The sequence below is a fragment of the Equus caballus genome, chromosome 13 (genome assembly GCF_041296265.1).
Source record: "Equus caballus isolate H_3958 breed thoroughbred chromosome 13, TB-T2T, whole genome shotgun sequence".
NCBI classification, from domain to species: Eukaryota; Metazoa; Chordata; class Mammalia; order Perissodactyla; family Equidae; genus Equus; species Equus caballus.
This window is the reverse complement of record NC_091696.1, coordinates 50,437,847-50,459,757: the sequence shown is the minus strand read 5'-3', so window position 1 is coordinate 50,459,757 and position 21,911 is coordinate 50,437,847. Positions and strand designations below refer to the sequence as shown.

The 21,911-nt window shown below is 44.3% G+C and overlaps 1 protein-coding gene across 2 annotated transcripts in view; it reads right to left on the bottom strand.

Moving 5' to 3' along the window:
- Positions 1–21,911, bottom strand: part of CREBBP (CREB binding protein) — a 131,050-nt gene that overhangs the window by 70,219 nt on the left and 38,920 nt on the right. For both annotated transcript variants that reach the window (XM_023616421.2, XM_023616423.2), the window contains exon 3: positions 6,486–6,662. In XM_023616421.2, coding sequence (XP_023472189.2) covers positions 6,486–6,662 — 177 coding nt within the window. The remainder of the gene's footprint in view (positions 1–6,485; positions 6,663–21,911) is intronic.

Genomic DNA, 21,911 nt, shown 5'->3' with positions numbered 1-21,911 from the left:
AACTCTGCTCAGTCAGTTCAAATCCTGATCCCTGAGTGGAGAAACTGGATACAGGGGACAGAAAATTATGAGAGAAAAAGACACACTGAGGCAGGGTGGGGATAGGGAAGCCTTCTGCAGTACTGAAGTGGACACAAAGACCAACAAAGTAAGCCCACTCCATAGTGGGACAGCTGGGCACTAGGTCACTGACACCGCAGTGGACACTGGCTCTTAAAAACTTTATCACTGGGGGAGCTTGTTTAAAACTGCACATGCCAGTATACTAGAAAGAACGATAAACCCATTTATTTGGCAATGATCCTGAATTGCCTTAGAGGGAATCAGGTGGCATACACTGGAAAACAGAGAAGGAAAAAACCTGAATTTTCACAAATAACAGTGACCAGAAAAACAGATTCCTCATCCTTCCTCTAACAGATTCTGAACCAGGAGGACAGCGGGGATTGGGGGGGAACCAGTGACTGATGCGGACAGAACTAACTTCAAGACACACAGCTAGGGGGCCAGCCCGGCTGCCAAGTGGTTAAGTTTGTGCACTCCACTTCGGCAGCCCAGGTTTTCGTCAGTTCAGATCCTGGGCGTGGGCATGGCACTGCTCATCAGGCCACGCTGAGGCGGCGTCCCACATAGCACAACCAGAAGGACCTACAACTAGAATGTACAACTGTCGGGGGGGGGTGCTTTGGGGAGAAGGAGAAGAAGGAAAAAAATTGGCAACAGATGTTAGCTCAGGGCCAATCTTAAAAAAAAAAAAGACAACTAGTCCTATAAGGGCCCCAGCCAATGGCCCACCACCCATAGGCTGCCAACAGCACTGTCCTGGCTATCACTCTAGGACAGAGAAGACAACTCTACAACCCTCCCCTGCAAGAACAGTCCTCAACCAGCCATACTTCCCTTCCATTTAGAGATCTGCCTCAGCCGCTGCCTGGGAGCCTTATTCAAAGCTTCCATTTCAAAATTCTCTGACAATGACCGAAACAAACCCTAACACTACTCTCATGAGCAATTGCAAATAAGCAGCACTCCTGATGAATCCACTGCTCACAACTTTAAGAATGGTGAAGTCTCCAGATGTAGTTCTTAGTTTTCTCAAAAAAAAAAAAAAAAAAAAAATCATACACGAACTTTCTATTAGAAACAACCCTTGCAGGAGTCCACAGCTGGGAGCCCCCCACAGGACACACCATGGGAGAACCTGATAAGAGGCCTCTTTGGTCACCAAACTTTTCTCAGATTAGATAAGCCCAAGATGTGTCCCACTTCTAAACAACGCTCCTTTAAAAACAATCCCAGACCTGACGTGAAGGTCAGCAATGACCTAATTGACAAATCCAGTCTCAGCTGACATCTGAGTTGCCCTTCTTCCTGCAAACGCTCCCTCACTCTGTGTGTTATGACTTTTTCAGGTGAAAATGGAAGAAAGGCCAATCCAAAGCTTAAGCGAGAAGGACAGAGTCATGAGGACTGCCCTGGAACAACTTCTCTCCCTGCCCATGTACTCCGTGCACACCCCTCCTTCAAGATGGCCCATGCAGACTTCAATCCCAGTCCACAGAAAGATGACCCAGTCTCTGCCTCCACCAAAACCTGCTCCTGTTCCTCTGTCAGTAAAATTTAAATAATTTAAAAATTCTCACAACCATGTAAGCCGTCTTGGAAAACTGCACAGTGAATATATATATTTAAATTATGTCACTCATTTCAAGTTATGAATAAGTAAAGTAGTACATATACTGTATTTTATTAGATCTAAAATTTGATTCTTCTAAAACACATCCTAATTTCAGAGATGTTGCAGTGCGAAAAAAAAAGGTGGATCTTAGAATCATGAAATACAACTAATACTATAGTGAAATTTCTAACAAACTCCAAAATCTGTAGAAAGTTAAGAAATTACAAATAAAATGGCCAAAGACAGAGCTGCAATGAGATACATCTGGAAATTTAGGAAAATGTTGTATTTGCTTTTGACTATTATACTGAGAATACACACGCCCATAACAATGACTCTCTGCAATGAGGGCTCTGAATCTTTGGGAGCTCCCGCAGCACATCCCAGAGGATAACAGCAGGGAATGCGTTGGGGTGACAACAGAGCATGGCGACTCGCAGGTCTCCAGAACTGCTCAACTTAAAGAAAAAAGACCAGCCCACAGGTTTACCTGCACATTCCTGTGATGCAATTCTGCCCTCATCTTACTCACCATCTCCACAGCCACCATTTCCTCCTGTTCAAATGTCCTCCTTGCTCAGCTGCAGGGACATCATTCTCTTGTTGTCCCCTTTGCCAGCTCCTCCTCTACCTCATCTCTCTTCCCAGGCTCTTGCCAAGTGATCTCACTCACTCCACAGCCCTCACTGCAGGAGGTTTACCACCAGCTCTCAGATGGACGGCGACTACCCTACTAGTGCACCCACCCACCTGCCGGACACCCTGACCTGGACATCTCACAAGCATCTCGAAACGAACACGTCTAGGTGGATTACTGATACTCTCCCCTTCATCACCCGTTCCTCACCCCTCTCCAAGTCTTTTCCTCCCCCAGCTCTGTAAATGGTTCTGCCACCTACCAAGTCACCTCACATGGTGACCCCATGCATCCACTGTAGCAGCAAACCTCGTCTAGTCTCCTGACCCCACTGTGATCAACCACCTTCAGGCCATCATCTCTAGCCTAGACCATTGGAGTGGTCCCTGCCATCCATGGCCCTCCTGCCACCCAAGGTCCTCCCTGAGCTGGCTCCTGCTCAGCCCCTAACATCCATGCACACTGCTCTTCCCTCACTCAAGAGTCCCTTTTCCTGCTGGTCTTCTGCCAATTCCTACATAAGCCAATGCTCTCCCAGTGCTCTGGGTTCTCCAGAGCTTCTGCTCATCCTTCCAATCTTGTCCTCAAACCTCCCTCCTTGGTGTGGCCTTCTCCGATGGCTCCATCTAAGAAGGTCCCTGTGTCCACCTCAACCACTGCATGCTACTCGACCTGCTCGGGCAGTTTGTGTTTTCTAATTGCTTTCCATCACTATCTCCCTCCAATTTCATGAAAGAGGAGTGAGGTCCACATCACTCACCCTGCATTCTAGGTATACCTTGGCCCAGAGAAGGTGTTCAACAAACGTGGCAAATTAAAGTGATGGTGACAACCTCTCCCTTTCTCAACACTGCCCAGTGATGTTGGGATCCTCTAGAAACTAGGAGAAAAGAAAAGCAGAGCCCCTTGGCCAATGACTAGTGCCTTAAATCATTTCATGAAGAGTTCAACCAGGGTACCAGGTGACTGGACATCAGAGTCCTGAGCCGAACTGTTTGGCACACCAAATTTAGTTGGGCTTCAAAAGATTATGCCTCAAAGCATGACAAAAACTGTAAATAAGATCAAGGCTTCATATTTTTCTCTTTTTCATTAAAGACACTTAGATTTTTGGTAACTGCTTTCCCTCACTGTGCAAAAATCTACAGATTCCAAGGGGCCAGATATAATTTAGAAAATTCAAGGACGACCACAAAACATGCTTGAGGAATTGCAAATAAGCGGTGTAAGCGCAGGCTGATGAAGCACCCCCAGCAGACTGAGGCTGCTAAAACATGACATCAGGCATAACAAAAAAAGAGTTCTAGGCTTTGCTCACAGGAAGTCTTGAATAAATCTAAATCCCTCAGACCCTCAACTTCCTCATCTGTGAAATGGGATGTGTAATGACGTTTTTCAGGAGGGTGTTGCAAGAATAAGATAAAACACAGGGCGCGTAGGCTGGCCCTGTGGCTGCATGGTTAAGCTTGCGTGCTCTGCTTCAGCGGCCCAGGGTTTCACTGGTTCAGATCCTGGGTGTGGACATGGTACCACTCATCAAGCCATGCTGAGGCGGCGTTACCACACAGCACAACCAGAAGGACGTACAACTAGAATGTACAACTATGTAGGGGGGGCTTTGGGGAGAAGAAGAAGAAGAAAAAAAGAAAAGAAGATAGGTAATAGATACTGGCTCAGGTGCCAATCTTTAAAAAAAAAAACCCAAAAAACTACAGGGCATGAAAGCGGTTAGAAAGAGGTCAGCCAAACTTTGTGTGCTGGCTGTCCCTCTTCTCTGCCAGTCCCCTCTCGTTCCCACCTCAACAGCATTAAAGCTGTGACTGGGTCATTCTGCCTCACAGACACACATGCTGTAGAGCCTGCCCTGTGCCCTCCAGGCAAATGTCCGAGGACGTCACTCAAAGTTTGCCCTCCAAAGGCACCAGACGCACATCTCTCACAAAGTCCACACGTGCCCGTGTAGGGAAGTGGTGGCTAGGCAGGTAGCGCAGCTCCCATAGACCAAAACACTGCCTCCGTTTACTGTGATATCGTGAAAAGTTTGAGGGAGAGAGAGAGGAGAGAATTGGTTTAATTTCTATTAGACGTCATGAAGACAGACACAAGGACAAGATACTACCTCTACTGCTGCCTCTAACCATTCCCCAGAGTGGGGGTTCTCAACCGGGGGCAGCTGCGGGGGACGGAGGAGGAAGAGGAGGAGAGCGCTATGAGCTCTAGTGGGTGGAGGCCAGGGATGTTTACAAACATCCCACAACACACAAGACAGCCCCCACATCAGAGAATGATCCAGCCCAAACATCAACTGTGCTGAGGGAGAGAGAAGCCCTGTTCCAGACTGAAGGGCAGTCCACCAGCCCTGGTACAGGTGAAGGGAACCAGAAGCCTCTTTCCAGTCCAGTCTCAACCTGCCCTTGACAAGCATACCACTCCCAGGAACTCAGTCCCCTGGAGCAGCAGAGGCAGGCAGGGGAACGTGGAGAGAAGGGATTCTGACACTAAGTTATAGGTAAAGGAAAGAGGATGGGGAAGTGGGGCTGGAGAAGATGTGAAAAGAGAAAAGGGAGGAAAATGTTATGTCAGGGTTTCCCAGACTACAAAGCACAGGACGTCTGTGAAAAATCAAACGCTCTTACCCTGAAGCCAAAACGTGCTCCAGGTCACTGAGCAAGCTCAGGTGATGATTGCCAGCACTGGAGTCCATGCTACTGTCCTCCCAGTGAGGACTGGAAAACGAAAAGCAGGCGAGACCTGGAAGAACACGGGTGCTGGGTCCCTGCCTGCTGCCCCCAGAACCTGGATGGGCCGGGCGAAGGGAGCAGTGAGGGGGCCTTGTTTTAGGTTCTGGATCTGTATGCCTGGGAACAGGACAATCCTGGCAACAAAAAGTTACTAGAAGGAGAGAAGCAGATCTAGGAAAGCTACAGGGAAATGATCAGAAAAAGAAATAAAGAAGTAGTAACAACTTTAAGTAGTTTGAGAATAGATTTTATTACTTATGCCCCCTTCCCTTTTTTTTTTTTTAAAGAAGGAAGAATGTAGCAAACAGACATAGCACTGACAACACCTTGCTATTACCCCGTTTTCTGATTTTATCAAAAATAGAGAGACAGAGATCCAACTCTCTCTGCTTCCAAGAGTCTCAAACCTTCTATGTACTGTAAGCAATGTCAATTTCTTAGTTTTGATAAATGGACCAAGATTACATAGATGTTAACATCAGGGGAAGCTGGGTGATGGATATATAGGAATTCTCTGTTGTATTTTTACAACAAATACTTCAAAATAAAGTTCCATAAATCAAAAGACAAAAAACAAATTTTTCTGAACAGAATTCCCTCACTTTCTTCTGAGCCCTCCCAAATCGCTGCTGCACAACTATGTGGATGGCAAGCTCGGAAGGGCAGGTTCCCAGCAACAAGCTGAGGGAAGAAGAGGGTTGGTTATTCCCCGCCTTGACTGACCACCAGAGGCACGTCAGATATTCAGCAGCTTGTGCGCACAGTGAGGTCTGACAAAAGAACACACTTCCCGCTTAGTGTTTGGAATTAAAAGAGATTCTATTTTGTGGCACAAAGGGAGCTATTTTCCGTTAATATCTTGGTTAGCTGGGTTGAGAGGTTCCAAGGATAGTTTCTATTTGTTGGGTGGGAAATCTCAGGGAGAATGAAGACACGTGAAACTCTCAGGTCAGACACGACACCCACGTCTCACAGACACAGTCCAGTCCTCCAAGGACGAACATCCTTCGTTTGACTGTAACACAGACAGATGGGCTTCTACTGACAGGTTCAAGCACTACCAGACAGCAGGTGTGAGAAAAGCCCGTCTCTCTGATTTTTCTTGGCTCTACTCCTGAATCAAGAGGGTGAATGTGAAGAGAAAGGTAAAGTGATTGACAGAGATGAAGCCTCTCCCTCCATACAGGAGCTGTGGGGGTGCGGAACAGGTGGGTACGACTGGCTGAATCCCGTCTCCCTAGCCATCCTCTTGGCACCACATCCCAGGAAGTTAAACTCGCTGAGAGAGCTACTCAGAAGAAATACAGGTTATGCTCCTATCACCCATGACATACTTTTAGTTGTAGATTGTGACTGTCAGCACGACAGAATCCACACACCAAGGCACCCAATGGAGACCCACACAGCCTGAGAGCCAAGGGCCACTTACCATGTTTGGCACGTTGGTGACTGAAGCATTCTTGATGTCTGTAGAGAAGGGAGGCAAACTATTGACCATGCTCTGTTTGCTGGGTAACTGGGGGTTCACTCCAGGGGCTCCCATCTGCTGCCCTCCAGTTTGACTAAAGGGTTGTCCAAATGGACTTGTGTTACCAGTCATTCCCATCTGAAACAAAAAGAGGCGACATCAGCTGTTGGCATGCGATCACATATAAAAGGAAGGGCCTCAGAAATGTTCACTTTGACGTACTGAAGCAAAAAGTGCTATTTTCTTTGAAACTCTCATTTCAGTTATAAATTAAAGGCTCATGCTCAGGGTTCACAGTTAGGATTACGAACAGAGCAACTTGCTCAAATAGCTATGCACCGAAGGCAGAAGACTAATGAAGCCCCTCTCAACAGCTCCATCTGCCCCCTCCTCCTAAACGCCATCGAAGAGCCCAGGCTTTGCCACCTTCCCCTCAGCTGCACTCCTCCCCTAATTCCCCCTATCCTGACAGGGGCACCAACACATTAAAAAAAATCATTTGGAAAACAAAACCTTCCAGAATCACTAACAAAGGGGAGCTCATTCAGTTTACTCCTTAATTACTTTAAAAGTAAATTAGTTTCTTTCAGATTCCCACATCAGATGTAAACTAAGTTTCCATTAGTTCAAAGTGCACAGTAGAAATATTGACAAAGAAATGATATAATGTCTGAGATCTGCTTTAAAGTAATCTAGTGAGGCAAGGGGTAGTGCCAGGAAAGAGGCCTAGGTGAAAAACGACTGGCCAAATGTTGGTTACTCCCAACCAGGCGACAGATGCATATATGGGGGTCGTTACATTATCCTCTCTCATATTACACGTTTGAAGTTTTCCATAATTAAGTTTTTTAAAATTAAAGTAAAATAAAATAAAACATATAATAGATAAAGGCAAGAATGGGAAGGAGGAATCCCCGCCTATGCGTCAGCAAGGGCCTGCAACCGCCCACTCGAGTCAGGGTTCCCCTGCAGGCAACAGACCTGGGCCAGGTGCCCTGTGGACCCCTCAGCTCCCACCACCACAGGAGTGGATTCGGGAATCCCCAGTGATATCCTGCTGCTCACCTGTGGCCCCCACCAGAAGAACAGAGACTAATCGTGAAGAGCCTGGCTTTTCTAGTCGACCTGCCTTTGCTCTTTCACAAAGTTATAACATTTCATCTGCTGCCTACTGTTCACTCTACTTTTCTGGTGTCTCGGTAGGTTTGGTATTTGGAAACTGGGAGGAAAGCGTGCCCCAAGGGAAGACCTCTCAGGGACAGTTTCCGTTTAAAAAATCATGGCTCAGTTCTCTCTTCCAGCCTCACATGGTGACTATGGCTCCGACCCGTCCACAGTGGCTAACTTACATCTCCTCTATGGATTTGGATCTCACCTGTAAGAAGAGTGTCTTGAACATGGCAAATCACACTATGCCTTTCAGCTCTAAAATTCCAGGTTACAAACAAATCAATGCTCGACACAACTGACCCTTGTCTGCTGAAATATCCGTATAAAAACACAAATTAAACCAAACAAGTGTAACCACAAAGATCCTGTCCTGCGTGTTTCAGAAGTTCCCATGTGCAGCCTCCACAGTCGACATTTCTCACCTTTTGAAAGTGCTTGTATTTTAGCTGCTGCTTTTGTCCTATTTGCTTTACTTGAGTAAACAAAACAAACTTAAATTTAACTGAAATTCAAACTGAAACATAAATTCTTCACAAAGCCCATGAAGTAGGCTCAACTCTGAGTTCAGACAACTTAAGGCGAGAGGGGAACTCAGTACATTTCTACTATAAAGGGCATTCCTGATTCTCAACTAGCTTTCTTCAGCTGTTACCCAAAACTCAGAAGAACTAAGAATTTGTATTTTCAGAAAGTATTACAGTAAATCAACTCCATGTAACAATTACTTCTTGCAGAATTTCTCTTTTACTGCATAAAATCAAACACTATTCTTAGAGACCCAAGAATTTGGGGAAAAAACACAGTCACAATTTCCATTTCCTAGATTTCATTTTAAATTTCTCTACTTGGGACCAAATATGTCAGAAGACACACGCACCCATTCACCCCTCCACAAATCTGCTCTCACAGCCAGCCAGTATTTACCAAGCGCCTGCTATGAGCCCAGCCCGGTTCTGAGCGCATGAAGATGCAATTTTCCTACTTGTCACGGAGCTTGCTCCTTATAACCACTAATTTGACAAACAAGAAAATCAATGTCGTTTTGGAAGTTTCTAGCATCGATGAACCAAAGTGGACAGCAGCTGAGGAGGGGAAAGAAGGAGAGGTAACTGTCCTTCCTCTCACACCAACCGTCCAAGCTATTCATTCTTTCAGTGCAGAGAGGGAAATAAGTACCAAGAGGCCAAAAAGCTCCTAAAGGGGTCCTGTGGTCTCAAAGTTCACTTGACCTGTTTCGAAAAATCTCCTTCTAAAACTCTGCAAACATTTTGACAACATTCATACAATCATCTTGCCAGGATGGAAACGGGGTGAGTGTGGTCTAGTCGGCTGGGTACCACTTGCCTCGTGAGCCTCTGGGGACAGCACTTTCTAATGGCTGCACCAAAGTGTTTCGGAGTACTCGGGAGCACTCTGATAGATTTCATCAGGAAACTTGTTTTCACCTTTTCTTCTTGGCCACCCAATACTGAAGGAAACTGTCTCAATGTGGTTTCAATCTTCACAGGGCAAGAACCAAAGTCAAAGATAACAGATGGCAGGTAAGGAACATTCAGCTTGCAGGGGACTATACATTTAAAAAACAGGAAAAAATCCCACCCTCAGCCTATGACAACAAGCAAAACTTCAAAGATGAACCAAAGTTGAGTCCAGGCTCTAAGGTCAGGGCTCCGTTCCTTTGGGCCAGGGCCAGCCCCAGCCTCTCCTTTACCAGTCAGAGCCAAGAGAGAGGAGACCAAAGGGCAGTCCTCCAGCGGAGCACCACCACCTATCTCCCAAGAGCCACCCCCCAACCCTGCCCCGGCCGTGGTCTCCTGGCAGAGCCTGGTAGAATCGGAAGGCCGCTCTCCAGCCCTAGCCTGTAGTTTTGGGTAAAAGCCTTTCGCTTCTATAGATTTCTAGACTTCTGAATTCCTGTTCCATATCTATTCTCCTTTGGTCAGACTGAACATTTCCAAGTCAAGGCCAACACACATATTTTTAGCACCAATGTTCATAATGAAATAGTATAATTAAGATATTTGTCTAACTCCAATTAATAAAATCTACGTTTCTTCTAATTTCCTGACAGTTACTTGATGACAATTTAGTAAACTTTGCTTTATTTTCAACTGAAGTTTATCAGGATTTGGTTTCTTTTCAATAAAATTCAAAAAGCAGAACAGTAGAAATAGGCAACTCTTCAGTTGATGGTGAAATTTATAAAAACAAATTAAAGCCTATGGTATGAATATTTATATTTCATCTCATTCCGCAACACCCTATACATGTGAAAACTTCCTTTTACTCTCTTCTTCCAGAGCCCCTTTAAGCATTTAATTCAAGTTCAATCTCAGAAAACAGGAAAAGTTAATTATAGTTAGTATTTAAAAAAAGGGCAAGCTCTCCCATAATGAAATCTCAATTAAATAATGCTTTATAGGTCTACCAAGTTTCCCATGAAAAAGCATTCTTGTAACCAAGTGCATCAATCAGTCGTTTGAGAACCTACTTACTCTGTTGTCTGTGTCTATCAGTTCAAAGAGAGAATAAAGATCTGTAAACTACAGTCCCTGTTACAAAGAAAGAACAAAGTAGATAGAAAGGAAAAAAAAACAACTTCCCCCAGATCCTGAGCCTACCCCACCAGGCAAGATGGGGATTAAGACTTAGCTGTAGCATGACTCTAAAGCTAGAGATCCAATGAGGAAAGCGCTCTTTAGCTCAAAAAATGTGAACAATACCCACACCAGTCTTTATTACTGAAGAAAGACAGTGTCTGCGGCAACTTTCAGTGACAGTGCCTGGTCACCAATCACAAACTGGTGAAGTCCTGAGCTGGCTGGCAGGTAGGGGAGTGACAGCCATCCACTGAAGAGGGACAGGGTAGACCATGCTTCTCTTTCTACTCTGAGAGACACATACTACAGATATGCTACAAAACACTACATGACTTTATGTCATAATAACATACATGACAATCCATCTCCACTCTGTCTTGGGCACCAAATCAGTACAAAACTTCTGGCCTTCCTGGAATATATGTCTCCTGTGTCCTTAGGCCCTGGCACATAGTCAGTACTTAATTCATATTTAAGGAAATAACGAAATAAATGAACACTCCAAAAGACCACTGCATCACACAGCCCCTCAGAACAACAGAAACCCCAACGTCAGCCAGCCCTGAAGGCAGAGACAACCAAAGGACTGCAGGCCAGTCACCAAAGCCAGACCCTAATCAGAGTCCCCATTGATTGGAGGGGGCACTGGAAGAGGCAGCAGTACCAGTCTCCTTTCTATCTTCAAAATATCCACCATGGGGGTCTCAGCTACCAACTGCAATGGAGAGGCAGTCCACCTGCCCACACCAAGAAGTTGAGCACAAGGAGAATATGCCCTTGGAGTTGGTTTTATAGGAGGAAGATATCTTTGTGTCTCATCACAGCACAAACAGGAGTCTGGCCTGGCCATAAAACAGGTCCTCTGTGATACATGCTGGGCCAGCAAACCCTTGGCTTTGGTGCAAGGCCCCAGCCATGTTCCAACCCAGAGCTTCCCACTGGTGCACTGAAACGCTGATTCCTCAGCCTCAGTGGTCGCCTCTGGCTGCAAACAGCCTCTTCTGCTGACCTCATCACATGGGAGAAACACTTTCATTTTCTACTTGTGTCACAATATGATAAGCTATCAATATATTAATAAGAAAACAAGCTCTGGGCTCCCAAAGAACAGGAAGATTCTTTCCACTATACTAACCCAGAGGATATCTCTACTACTCACCTAATTCATCTAATCAAATAAAGTAGTAAATTGAAAACCAAAGAACTAACCAGTGGGTTTACAGAGAAATAACACTGATAATGGAAGTTTCTCCCCAGAATAGGATCTATAGTAGGAGCAAGCCAAGTGTCCATTTTCTTGCTCCTTTGTAGGAAAGAGGGACAGAAAAATGCTTTCTCTGAAGTTAGGGCCGCCGCAGGTTGTAGCTCCTCTCCCATTCAGCAGCCCACACTCCCTGGGATGAGGCAGTGGGCCAGGGACTGCCTGGGCACTCAATGGGGGAGGAGGGGAGTTTGGGTGGTCAGGCCCATAGAAATTTTGTGTGATGTGCATTTTTGAGAGAAAAGGGGGTCCTGAGATCCCCTAAAGATTAAGGACACCTGTCCACGGGGAAGAAAACACCTCCAGCCTGCCCCTCACAACTCAGGGAAGGGCAGCTCTCCCCAGACCTCACACACCTCTGCCAGACACAGCCCTTTTCCAGAAGACAGTCTCCCATCCAAAGACAGCCACCACTCATGTAGAGAACCACCCTCACAAATGAACTCTCCCTGATTTTCATCTCCAATGTCCTCTTAAAACGCACTGCCGTGAGAAGGATCAGATCATAACCATTCAGGAGCTAAAAGCCGGATGGGGACATGCTGTGACTGGCTGAGAAGACCTGGAAGAGGAGGGAAGGGGGAGGATGTAGAGGACGGGAGGAGGACAGCCAGAAACACACTTCCACTCCGCGATTTCACTTAAGAGTCAGCCAGGCCTTCAGAAATGCTTTAAGTGGCAACAAATGCTGAGTTTGATGTGGTTTCGATGAGACCACTAAAGACACTGTTTTTTCAAAAGCTGAATTCTCTAGCAGTTTTCCTCACACCTTAATAAACACTTAAAACCACACTACACAGCAGAGCCATCAGAGGAAGTACTGCCTTTGGGGGGCGGGGTACTGATCCTGGTCAGAAAACATAGAGAAAAGGAACAAAATGTGGCCTTCAGCAATAAGCTTAGTAAGGACAATTGGAAAGGTCAGAGTTTTCAGCTGGAAGGGCCTCGAAGAGTATACAGCTAAAATTCACACCTCATGGATGAGGAAAGGGTGGCCCGGAAAGCTTAGGAACCCAGCAAGTCAGCTGGAGAGCTCGTGAGGCTCTCCTCATCCCCAGTCTAGAGGTCTTGCCCCACGCCATGAGGGTTGTCACCTCCTTGCTGAAGCAGAACCATGTCTCCTCCAGGCACACCTGGACTCGCACACGCATGGTGCTTGATACTGCTAGACAGAGACAGGCTCAGTCCACGAAGATCAGGCATTGGCAAACTACAGCCTGTGGGCCAAAGCCAGCCCAATGCCTGTTTTTGAAAAAACAAAAGAAACTAAACAAAGGTTTTGTCAGAACACGGCCACAAGTACAATTTCATTCAGAGAGGCCGTAAGTCATGGGTAAGTATGAAAACTGGGGATATTTACCTGGTCTGACAGTGGCCCTGACACTTTGCTAGCTGTGTGAACTTGGGCAATTACTTATACCTCTCTGTGCCTTGCTTTTATCATCTGTAAAATGGAGAGAACAGCATCTCCTCTTAGGGTTGTGTGAGGATTAAGCAAATCCATACACGCGAAGCACTAAGAAGAGTAACTGACATACAGCAAGTGCTACAAGCGGTGGCCAGTGAGTTACTGTTATTTGGCTTTGAGAGGAATCGCTTTACATCAGATATAATTTCTTTCATAAGTATGCTTAGGGTAATAAAATAAATGAACATTTTTCAGAGAATGTGTGATGGTGGGGAGTGGTTCAAGCAGGGTCAATGGGAGAGGTCGGCTGGAATTACTGCCATTATGAGACATTTTCAGAGAAACATGAAATAAACTTGTGACACAAACAATCTTGCGCACTTACTAGTTGTAGAAATACTTTTAATAGACAATTATGTTCAAATTGTCCTAGTAAATCACAAACATTTCCAGGTTTCACTCAAGATTGTTTTCCAGCTTTAAAAACAATACTCAGAATGTTCATTTCACACTTAAAATACATCAAAGTAGTAACAATATATGATCAAAATACCCTAGCCTAACCTTCCTGGGTTGAAATTTAAATACAAACAGAGAAAAACTGGACAAAAAAGAAAATTGCCACAAAAAAACCCCCCCGATGCAATTCTCCTTTTAAGCCAGCCATGACACAGCAACGAAGGCGCCATCTGATGTGGATTCAACTTAACCCAACGTGTTTATTAATTTGAAGTTTTTAGCATCTTTCTTCACACGTTGATATACACGTAAAACCACAATTCATATAAAGTATGTAAAAACAACACAATTTAAGTACACCATGAGCAAAAATCTGCTAAATAATTTAAGAGCCAGAAATATTCATTCTTTTCAATGACATAAAGAACCAGAACTAACCCAGAGTATGGCCATATCATTTGTAAAGCCAAAAGTATTTTCTCTTGGCAACCTAGCATTGTTGGGAGAAAGCCAAGAAAAGCAGTTTTCATGGAAAGCCGTGGCCGTATTCAGTTGTCTGCTATCACCCGCTTGCTCTTGGAATCCTTCCAGTACCTCAACTTGGCAAATAAAGTGTCAGAAGAAATACACAACAGATCGCAACGCCGAAGACACTGCCTAGCCGTCAGTGTCACCTGGAGTAAGAGAACCAGGATGGAGACTCTGGGCATGTGAGTAGCCCACTCTATTGGACTCAACCCTTACAATGCTACCAACTCTGAAAGCGTTCAGGGAAACACACAGCCCCCAAGTCTGACCACTTCCCTTGGACTGATATATCGCAACTGGAAGATGGGTAAAAAGTATTTAGTGACTCTCACAGTATTTCACTCGGATGATAAATGACCAGAATGTGACTTAGAAAGACTGGTGGGAACTCCTAAAAAGAAGGTGACGAGACTGCAGATCACAATGCCAAGGCCTCAGGCCTGGGGCCTCATTTGTTTTCACCCAATTGCTCTAGAAACTTCCAGCAACAAAACTGGTATCCTCACACTGTTGGTATACCTCGGCAGGTCATGACAGTTAAGACACACTGGCTCTCCAGGATGCAGTCTGTATAATCTCACAAGCAAAAGCACCAAGCCTAGGTCAGCAGGGCAACTGTAATCCTGGTTCTGCCACTAATGAGCCGTCTGATTGGGACAAACCGCTTGTCCCCTCTAAGTCTTAGTTCTCCTCAGCTATAAAACATGAAGCCATTTAGATGACTACTGGGTGATCTTTCAAGTTCCTTATAACCCTAAAATTCAATGGCTTTTTTGGTTTTAAACAATCAGTGCTTGAACTGCATGAGGTCTGTACTCCTGGAAAGCCCGGGTACTCACAGTGACACTGCCAAACGCTGGCCCCTGGACCAGGAGGACCTCACCAAGGCAATGCTGCCTGTGGAGACCCTATGGGGTGACCAGTGGCCTGTCCAGGAGATGGGGATTTTGTAGGGCACTCCTTGCCACCCACATTGCACAGGGCCTAGGCTTTCCACAGCTCTGCAACCTTCATACCATTTCCCAGAAGGCGCAGCTAAGCCAGGGCAAAATAATCCAAGGTGAGGGCAATGAAACTTAAATCAATTCTCTCCCTCATGCTTCCAAGTCCTAATATCTTTTTAGGCAGAAAAGCGGCCACCATGGCCATGGAGAAAGAGGAGGAAAGAGGAAAAGATAACAAAAGAATAGGAGAAAAAGGAAAAAAGACAAGAAAAAAAGCATTTTATTTTATAAAGAATGAATCTTTAAAAGATTAATTTTAATTTACATTGCAGCTCAGTTATGGCCCAACAGAATAGAGATCCAAGCTTTTCATAAGTCACTTGATGAATTAAGCCTTTATCCCAACCCTCTGCAGGGAGAGCTCTCCTATTAGGCTAAGAAGTAGCCTCCTCCAAGATTTACAATCCTCTTGAAAAAAGACAAAACAGAGCAGGCAGAGGAGGCAATACAGGAACAAGGTAATGTCCACACAGGTAATGCAGGAATTCGGGGGAAGAGAGGTAAAGACGGGACTAAACTTGCAAAGAAGGCTTTAGGGAAGAGAGCCTGGGATTATTTCTAGCAAAATTTAAAAGAGAAACAAAGCTGACAGTTTAGAGAATTGTGTTCCTCCTCTACATGGGGGCAGGAAAACTGAACCAGTTCTCGAAACAGACAGGCTGTCAGCTTTGCTGCTGGGCGGGACAGGACGACCAGCACCTCTCAAGCCCCAGAAGGGAGGTGTGAGGATGTAGTCCTGGGGTTCTGTGGCCTCCTAGCCAACCTCCTGGGCCTCGGCCATAAGAGGAGCACTGGAGGGGATAAAGTACAGTCCTGCCCAGCTTATTAAATACCATAAATCTCAAACCGTAAAACACACTCAAGGACATACCATTGTTTCAAACACACATGGCTCTGCGTCTAACTAAAAACTGAGCGGTGTCAAGTCCTAAGAAAGATATACCTGGTACAGTAACATGTTCTTAGTCATCCCTAGTGGCGACGGTGGTGAGGGGACAAGACTTTGAGGACGCTCTGAGCTACCCTAACACTCTGCAGACTCTGCACTTGGTTCCTAAAGATAAAGTACATGAAAGCACTTGGAAAAGGAAAGTGCAAAATCAACGTAAGGCAGTAGTGTGGTAGTACTAAAACAGTAACTTTACTACAAAAAGTCACTCATTAGTGACAAGGGGAAAATGTTCCTAGTACATTAAGTTTTAAAAAAGGATACAAAATGTATAATCCCCAAAACACCTGTGTACGCACACAACACACACAGCAGAGAGAACACCAAGCTTATTTAATAGTGATAAATACAGAGGGTTGACAGGTGATTTTTATATTCTTTTTTAATATTTTCTATATTATTCAAATTCTCTACACAAAGCATTACTTTATTATAAGTAGGAAAAGCTGTATTTTAAAGCCATTCTCTACTCATTCTGAGCTCCCATGATGACAAGATGACCCACTGTTTGGCTGCACAGCTGTACTTAAAATATTAATTTAAGCTGTCATCAGACACATAAAACTAGGTAGATCAAGCTGATTATGACTGCCAGAAATTCCTCCTGGGGGGTAATTTAAATCAAACTCACCCTGGTTCTAACACGGCTATAAGTTGTCATACTTTGCTCTAATGTATTATACACGTGACCAGAAGAAAGCCTGAACAAGGCTCAGCCACTCAGACATCTATTACGACTATTTGCAAAGAAGGCTGGAAGGAAGGAAAACAGAGGCAAACGCAGTCACCAGCCAATCAGGACATAAAAAGCTGTTTATCTAAGAGCTTGTTTATCAACTAGCAAATTGCATGGGTAACTCCTGGTACAACAAAGACACAATTATCCTGCTATCTGTGCTCTGGTTCATAGTTCAGGCAGCGAGGGATGCCGCTTCATCCGCATCTACCTGCTACCTGAGCTTTGGAGAACAAGAGGCAAGAGACTGGATCCTGAGAGATTTACCAGAACGTGTTTAGTTGCCAGGTTCCGATAGCGAGGTGTGTTTATAATTGGAAAGTACCTATTTAAGGAGACCTTTCCTGGCAAGGAGACGATCAGGAGCTATCATTTCTGCCCAATTCTCACTAACACCCACCTCCTTCCTAGCTCTCTCTCAGCTTTTAGCAATGAGGCTCTAATCTTTGGGACACTGGAAGTTGAAAAGGCTAGGGCAATACACATGCTTATCAACCACAAGAGTGATGTCTATTAAGCATCTTCCAGGAGGGAGATATTATGGGGTGGTGGAGGCGCACAGCATGCAAGGCCATGTCCTCCCAAGCCAAAGGTAAGAGACACAAGCTATAAGGAAGCCAGACGTGCGCTGTCAGCAGGTGGCACCAAAACTGACTGATAAATGGAGTCTGAAGAGGGAAAGGGGTCCCGGTTCAGGAGGCAGACGGATGGCTCAAGAGGTCAAACTTGAGCTGTGCCTTGAGAGGGAGGCTAAATAATAGTAACATTCAACTGCGGCAACTACCGTTCCGCATCCCACGAATGAGAAGACAGTAAGACACCTCAGGAAGGAGGCTGGGTATCCCCCAGGTCTAGAGAAACTATTCTTGTAGTTTCAAAGTCTCTTTCTACTCAAACATCCACAACAATAGGACAAGATGAGCAGCCATCTGGCTGGAAGTTAATTGACAGATCTAAAGTATTAATTAAAATGAACATTGAGACTGGAAAGAGCAGAAGTAAGCTGGTTATTAATGCTGATGATTACTCATAAAAGGTAAGTACTGTCTCAGAAGAGCATGATTCGCAACATCAACAGATAGGAACAAAAGCTGCGACAAGCTCTCCAATCAGATGCCGACAGACTTGATCTGAGCCACAGCCTCCTGTCTTCCAGCTACTCCCACCTCTGCACATCTTTCCTCCAATGAACCCACAGGCGGCAGCAGCACACCTAGGCACAGCCACACCCTAACAACTTTGAAAGTACAACTGCCAAGCAGGCCAGCACCTCCTGTTCCACAGAAAGCCTCTAAGGCAAACGTGCCAGGTTTTCAGGGGAGAAAACACACTCCGTAACCTCCCCTTGGCCTGTCCCTTATCTCTATGCCCCAGTGCTTCCCCCAGACCCTATCAGAATGGCTGTTCCCCGCTGAGATCAGACACCCTGGACGCCATGTACACACGGCTGCTCTGACTGTCTGTGTCCAACTTCAAGGGAATAGCACACAGGAAAATGCTCTGAAAACCACAAAGTACTGTGCAATCTTGAGGAGGCTTTAAGATTTCTTTCCAAAAATAGAGCACAGAAAATCTCTAACATTAGACAGGATTCTTTAAAGTGAATAGATTTTTTACAATACTGAAAACAGGCATGCATCCTAACTGTAACAATTTAGAAAGTCAATTCCAAGACCATGTTTAAAGTTGGCACTTCCCAGGACTAGCTATCTCTTGCCTTGTTCTAGAAAGGATTTAAGTTGGCTTGTTCTCCAGTTCATTCTTCATACACACTTGGCAGAAAAACACGAAATGAATAATACGGTTCATTATCGAGGGCATGAAGTTTCCACTTGGTAAATAACGAAGCAACCACTGCAAACATGTTACTTCAGATCATTCGCTATTTTTCAAAAGCCACCAACCAAAGTGCCATATTCTTATCCTAAAATACATAATAACGTGCACAGGATGTATATATACAGAACTATGGCCTTGGAATTGCAATCCACTGATAATTATTTGCACCTCCTGAATAGGAAACATAATCAACATTCAATTCGTAGCTCTTAACAGGTGCTGTTTAGAGCACTCTGGACACTTGCCTCATTAGAACATTCAGGAAAGGTGCTTACTCCTCAGCAGGCAACCAAAAACAAAAAACAGAAAAAGAATTTTTGTGCACACAGAATGCACTTTACCAAGCAAACCAAAAATGATCAAAGACACTTAGGGGGTGGGCCAGCCCAGTGGTGTACTGGCTAAGTTTGTGCGCTCTGCTTCTGCGGCCTGGAGTTCACACGTTCAGATCCCAGGCACAGACCTAGCACTGTTTGTCAAGTCAGACTGTGGCGACATGCCACATAAAACAAAGGAACACTGGCACAGATGTTAGCTCAGTGACAATCTTCCTCAAGCAAAAAGAGGAACACTGGCACAGATGTTAGCTCAGGGACAATCTTCCTCAAGCAAAAAGAGGAACACTGGCACAGATGTTAGCTCAGGGACAATCTTCCTCAAGCAAAAAGAGGAAGACTGGCAACAGATGTTAGCTCAGGGACAATCTTCCTCAAGCAAAAAGAGGAAGACTGGCAACAGATGTTAGCTCAGGGACAATCTTCCTCAAGCAAAAAGAGGAAGACTGGCAACAGATGTTAGCTCAGGGACAATGCTCCTCACACACACACACACACACACACGTAAAAGATACTTGGGGGAAACTCTATTTGTGAGCACATCTTTATTTAAAAAATTACTAGGACAAAACCTCTTGTTTCTGAGATTCAGCCACACCCACTATTTGAACCTCTTGTAAATTTTTAGAGTGTTGTATACCTTCAAAAGTTTGCACAAACAAGAGAAAAACTGTAAAAGAAAAAATACAAGGAAGAACTTAAAAAGTCATATGAATACAAGTTAAAAATAATCAAATCTGTATGTATCGATTTTAACAAAACCAAGTTTTTTTTAAAAACTGAGATGAATATGTATATCATATATAAGGCACTTACACTTTTAATGTGCTAAATTTTATTTATTTAAAAAAACTATGAAGACAAATCTCCCATGCAGAAGCATTCCAAATAAACTATGCACACACTCCACAGCAAGGGAGTAGGATACAACCCTCACCCCGAAGTGTGGGCTGCGCAGTGACTCCCTTGCAAAGAGGACAGCACGGAAAGGGGAAGGAGGAGGAACACTACAGCGGAGACACTCGACAGACACGACCTCGGCCAGGTGACCAAGGGCGACATCAACCACAGTGATAAGTCATGCTGACAGCATGCACCCTGGACATGCTGTGATAAAAACGGCACTTTATTCTCTTCCTTCTGTAACCCTGTAAGCACATAACCCCAGTCTTGTCATGAGAAAAACATCAGCCAAATTCCAATAAAGGGGAATCCTAAATACACCTGACTAGTTCGCCTCAAAGCTGTGAAGTCATCAAAAACAAGGAAAGTCTTGGGGCTGGCCCCGTGGCCGAGTGGTTAAGTTCGCGCGCTCCGCTGCAGGCGGCCCAGTGTTTCGTTGGTTCGAATCCTGGGCGCGGACATGACACTGCTCATCAAACCACGCTGAGGCAGCGTCCCACATACCACAACTAGAAGGACCCACAACGAAGAATATACAACTAGGTACCGGGGGGGGGGGGGCTTTGGGGAGAAAAAGGAAAAAATAAAATCTTTAAAAAAATAAAAATAAAAAAAAAAAACAAGGAAAGTCTGAGAAAAAGGCACAGCCAAGAGGAGCCTAAGGAGACATGACAATTAAATGTAATGTGGTGTCCTGGATGGAATCCTAAAAGAGGAGGAGGACATCAGAGAAAAATTAAGGAAATTTGTATGGATTTCAGTTAATAATAATAATGTATCAATACGGGTTCATTAATTGCGACAAATGTACCATACTAATATAAGATGTTAATATTAGGAGAAACTGTGTAACTGGGGGGAGGAGAAAGGACAGATACAGGAATCCTCTATTCCAATTTTTCTATAAATCTAAAACTATTCTAAAAAATAAAAAGTATACTTTAGAAATAGAAAAAACTATTAAGAAAATCTAATAAATATCAACATGTGTTAACTCTCACTAATGGAAACATGATTAGATTATTGTTTGCTCTTTTGTGGGTTTTCAAAATTTAAAAACCCAGAAAGTCACAAATCAAACCTTTTTTTGCTATAGTAATAGTAATTTAAGAAAAACATTTAAGAAGATCATTTTCTAAAATCATGTTTAAAGAAACTGTAATTATGTTGGCCTCCTGCATATAAGGTAAACACACATTTTTCTCTAGCCAGGAAAGTATCCATGGGTGTGTTTCTAGGAAGGTGTAAGCAGCAAATCCTTTCATACTACAAAAAGATACTCCTGGGAAATTAGACTCACTCTCCAAGTTATCTGTTCTATAAATTTTGTAGATGAGGGGAAAACCTGACCCATATACAGAAAATTAGGCATTACGCACTTACCTACCACATTTTTAATCCTGCTATATTACAGACAAAATTGTGCAGCAGAGAAAATACAGACTTTGGAGTCAGACAGGTGGATTGTAAGTCAAAGTCTGAGACTTTCTAACATGTGTCATCTTGAATAATTTCCTGGGAAGCAGGAAAGTGGCTCAGAGTATTTTATTCCATGTGTAAAACAGATATGGTACCTACCTCACAGGATTATTAAACATGAGATGAAGGGAGATCATGCTGCAAAGCACCCACCACAGAGCCCAGCACAACGGGCACTTGAGAAATGTCACTCCCTACAAGGAGTGACATTTGCTCGCTCTTCTCTTAGACTTCAGGAAGAGTAAATACAGTAATTGTTATCCTTGTTCATAACAGGACCATACTGAAATTTTATGTTATAGTCATTATATAATTCTGAAAAATGCCAGAAGTATTACACGGTAATCAACATAAAAACTCTAAATGTTTTAACTTGGTGACAGATGGACAGCAAATTACCGTCTACAGTAAACTAACTCTTTCCAAAATAATGCAGAAACATTTTGGAGAAGTTGATCCTTAAAGTCATGCTTTGGACCCATTTACATAAAGAATGTTAGGTTTAGCACTTCCCAAATTTCTATGGTGAACAAGGAAGGAAATAACAGAGATAACTTTTGAAGTGTGATGCATCCTATCACCAATGGGCACCCACGATACACCCTAAGGTAAGCTCACATCATCAGAATAGAGTACACACTCTACTGCCTGGAGAGCAAAGCCACAGCACCAGCCCCTTCCAGAGCTGGTTAGAAAAGCAACTCACAGTGCCCCAC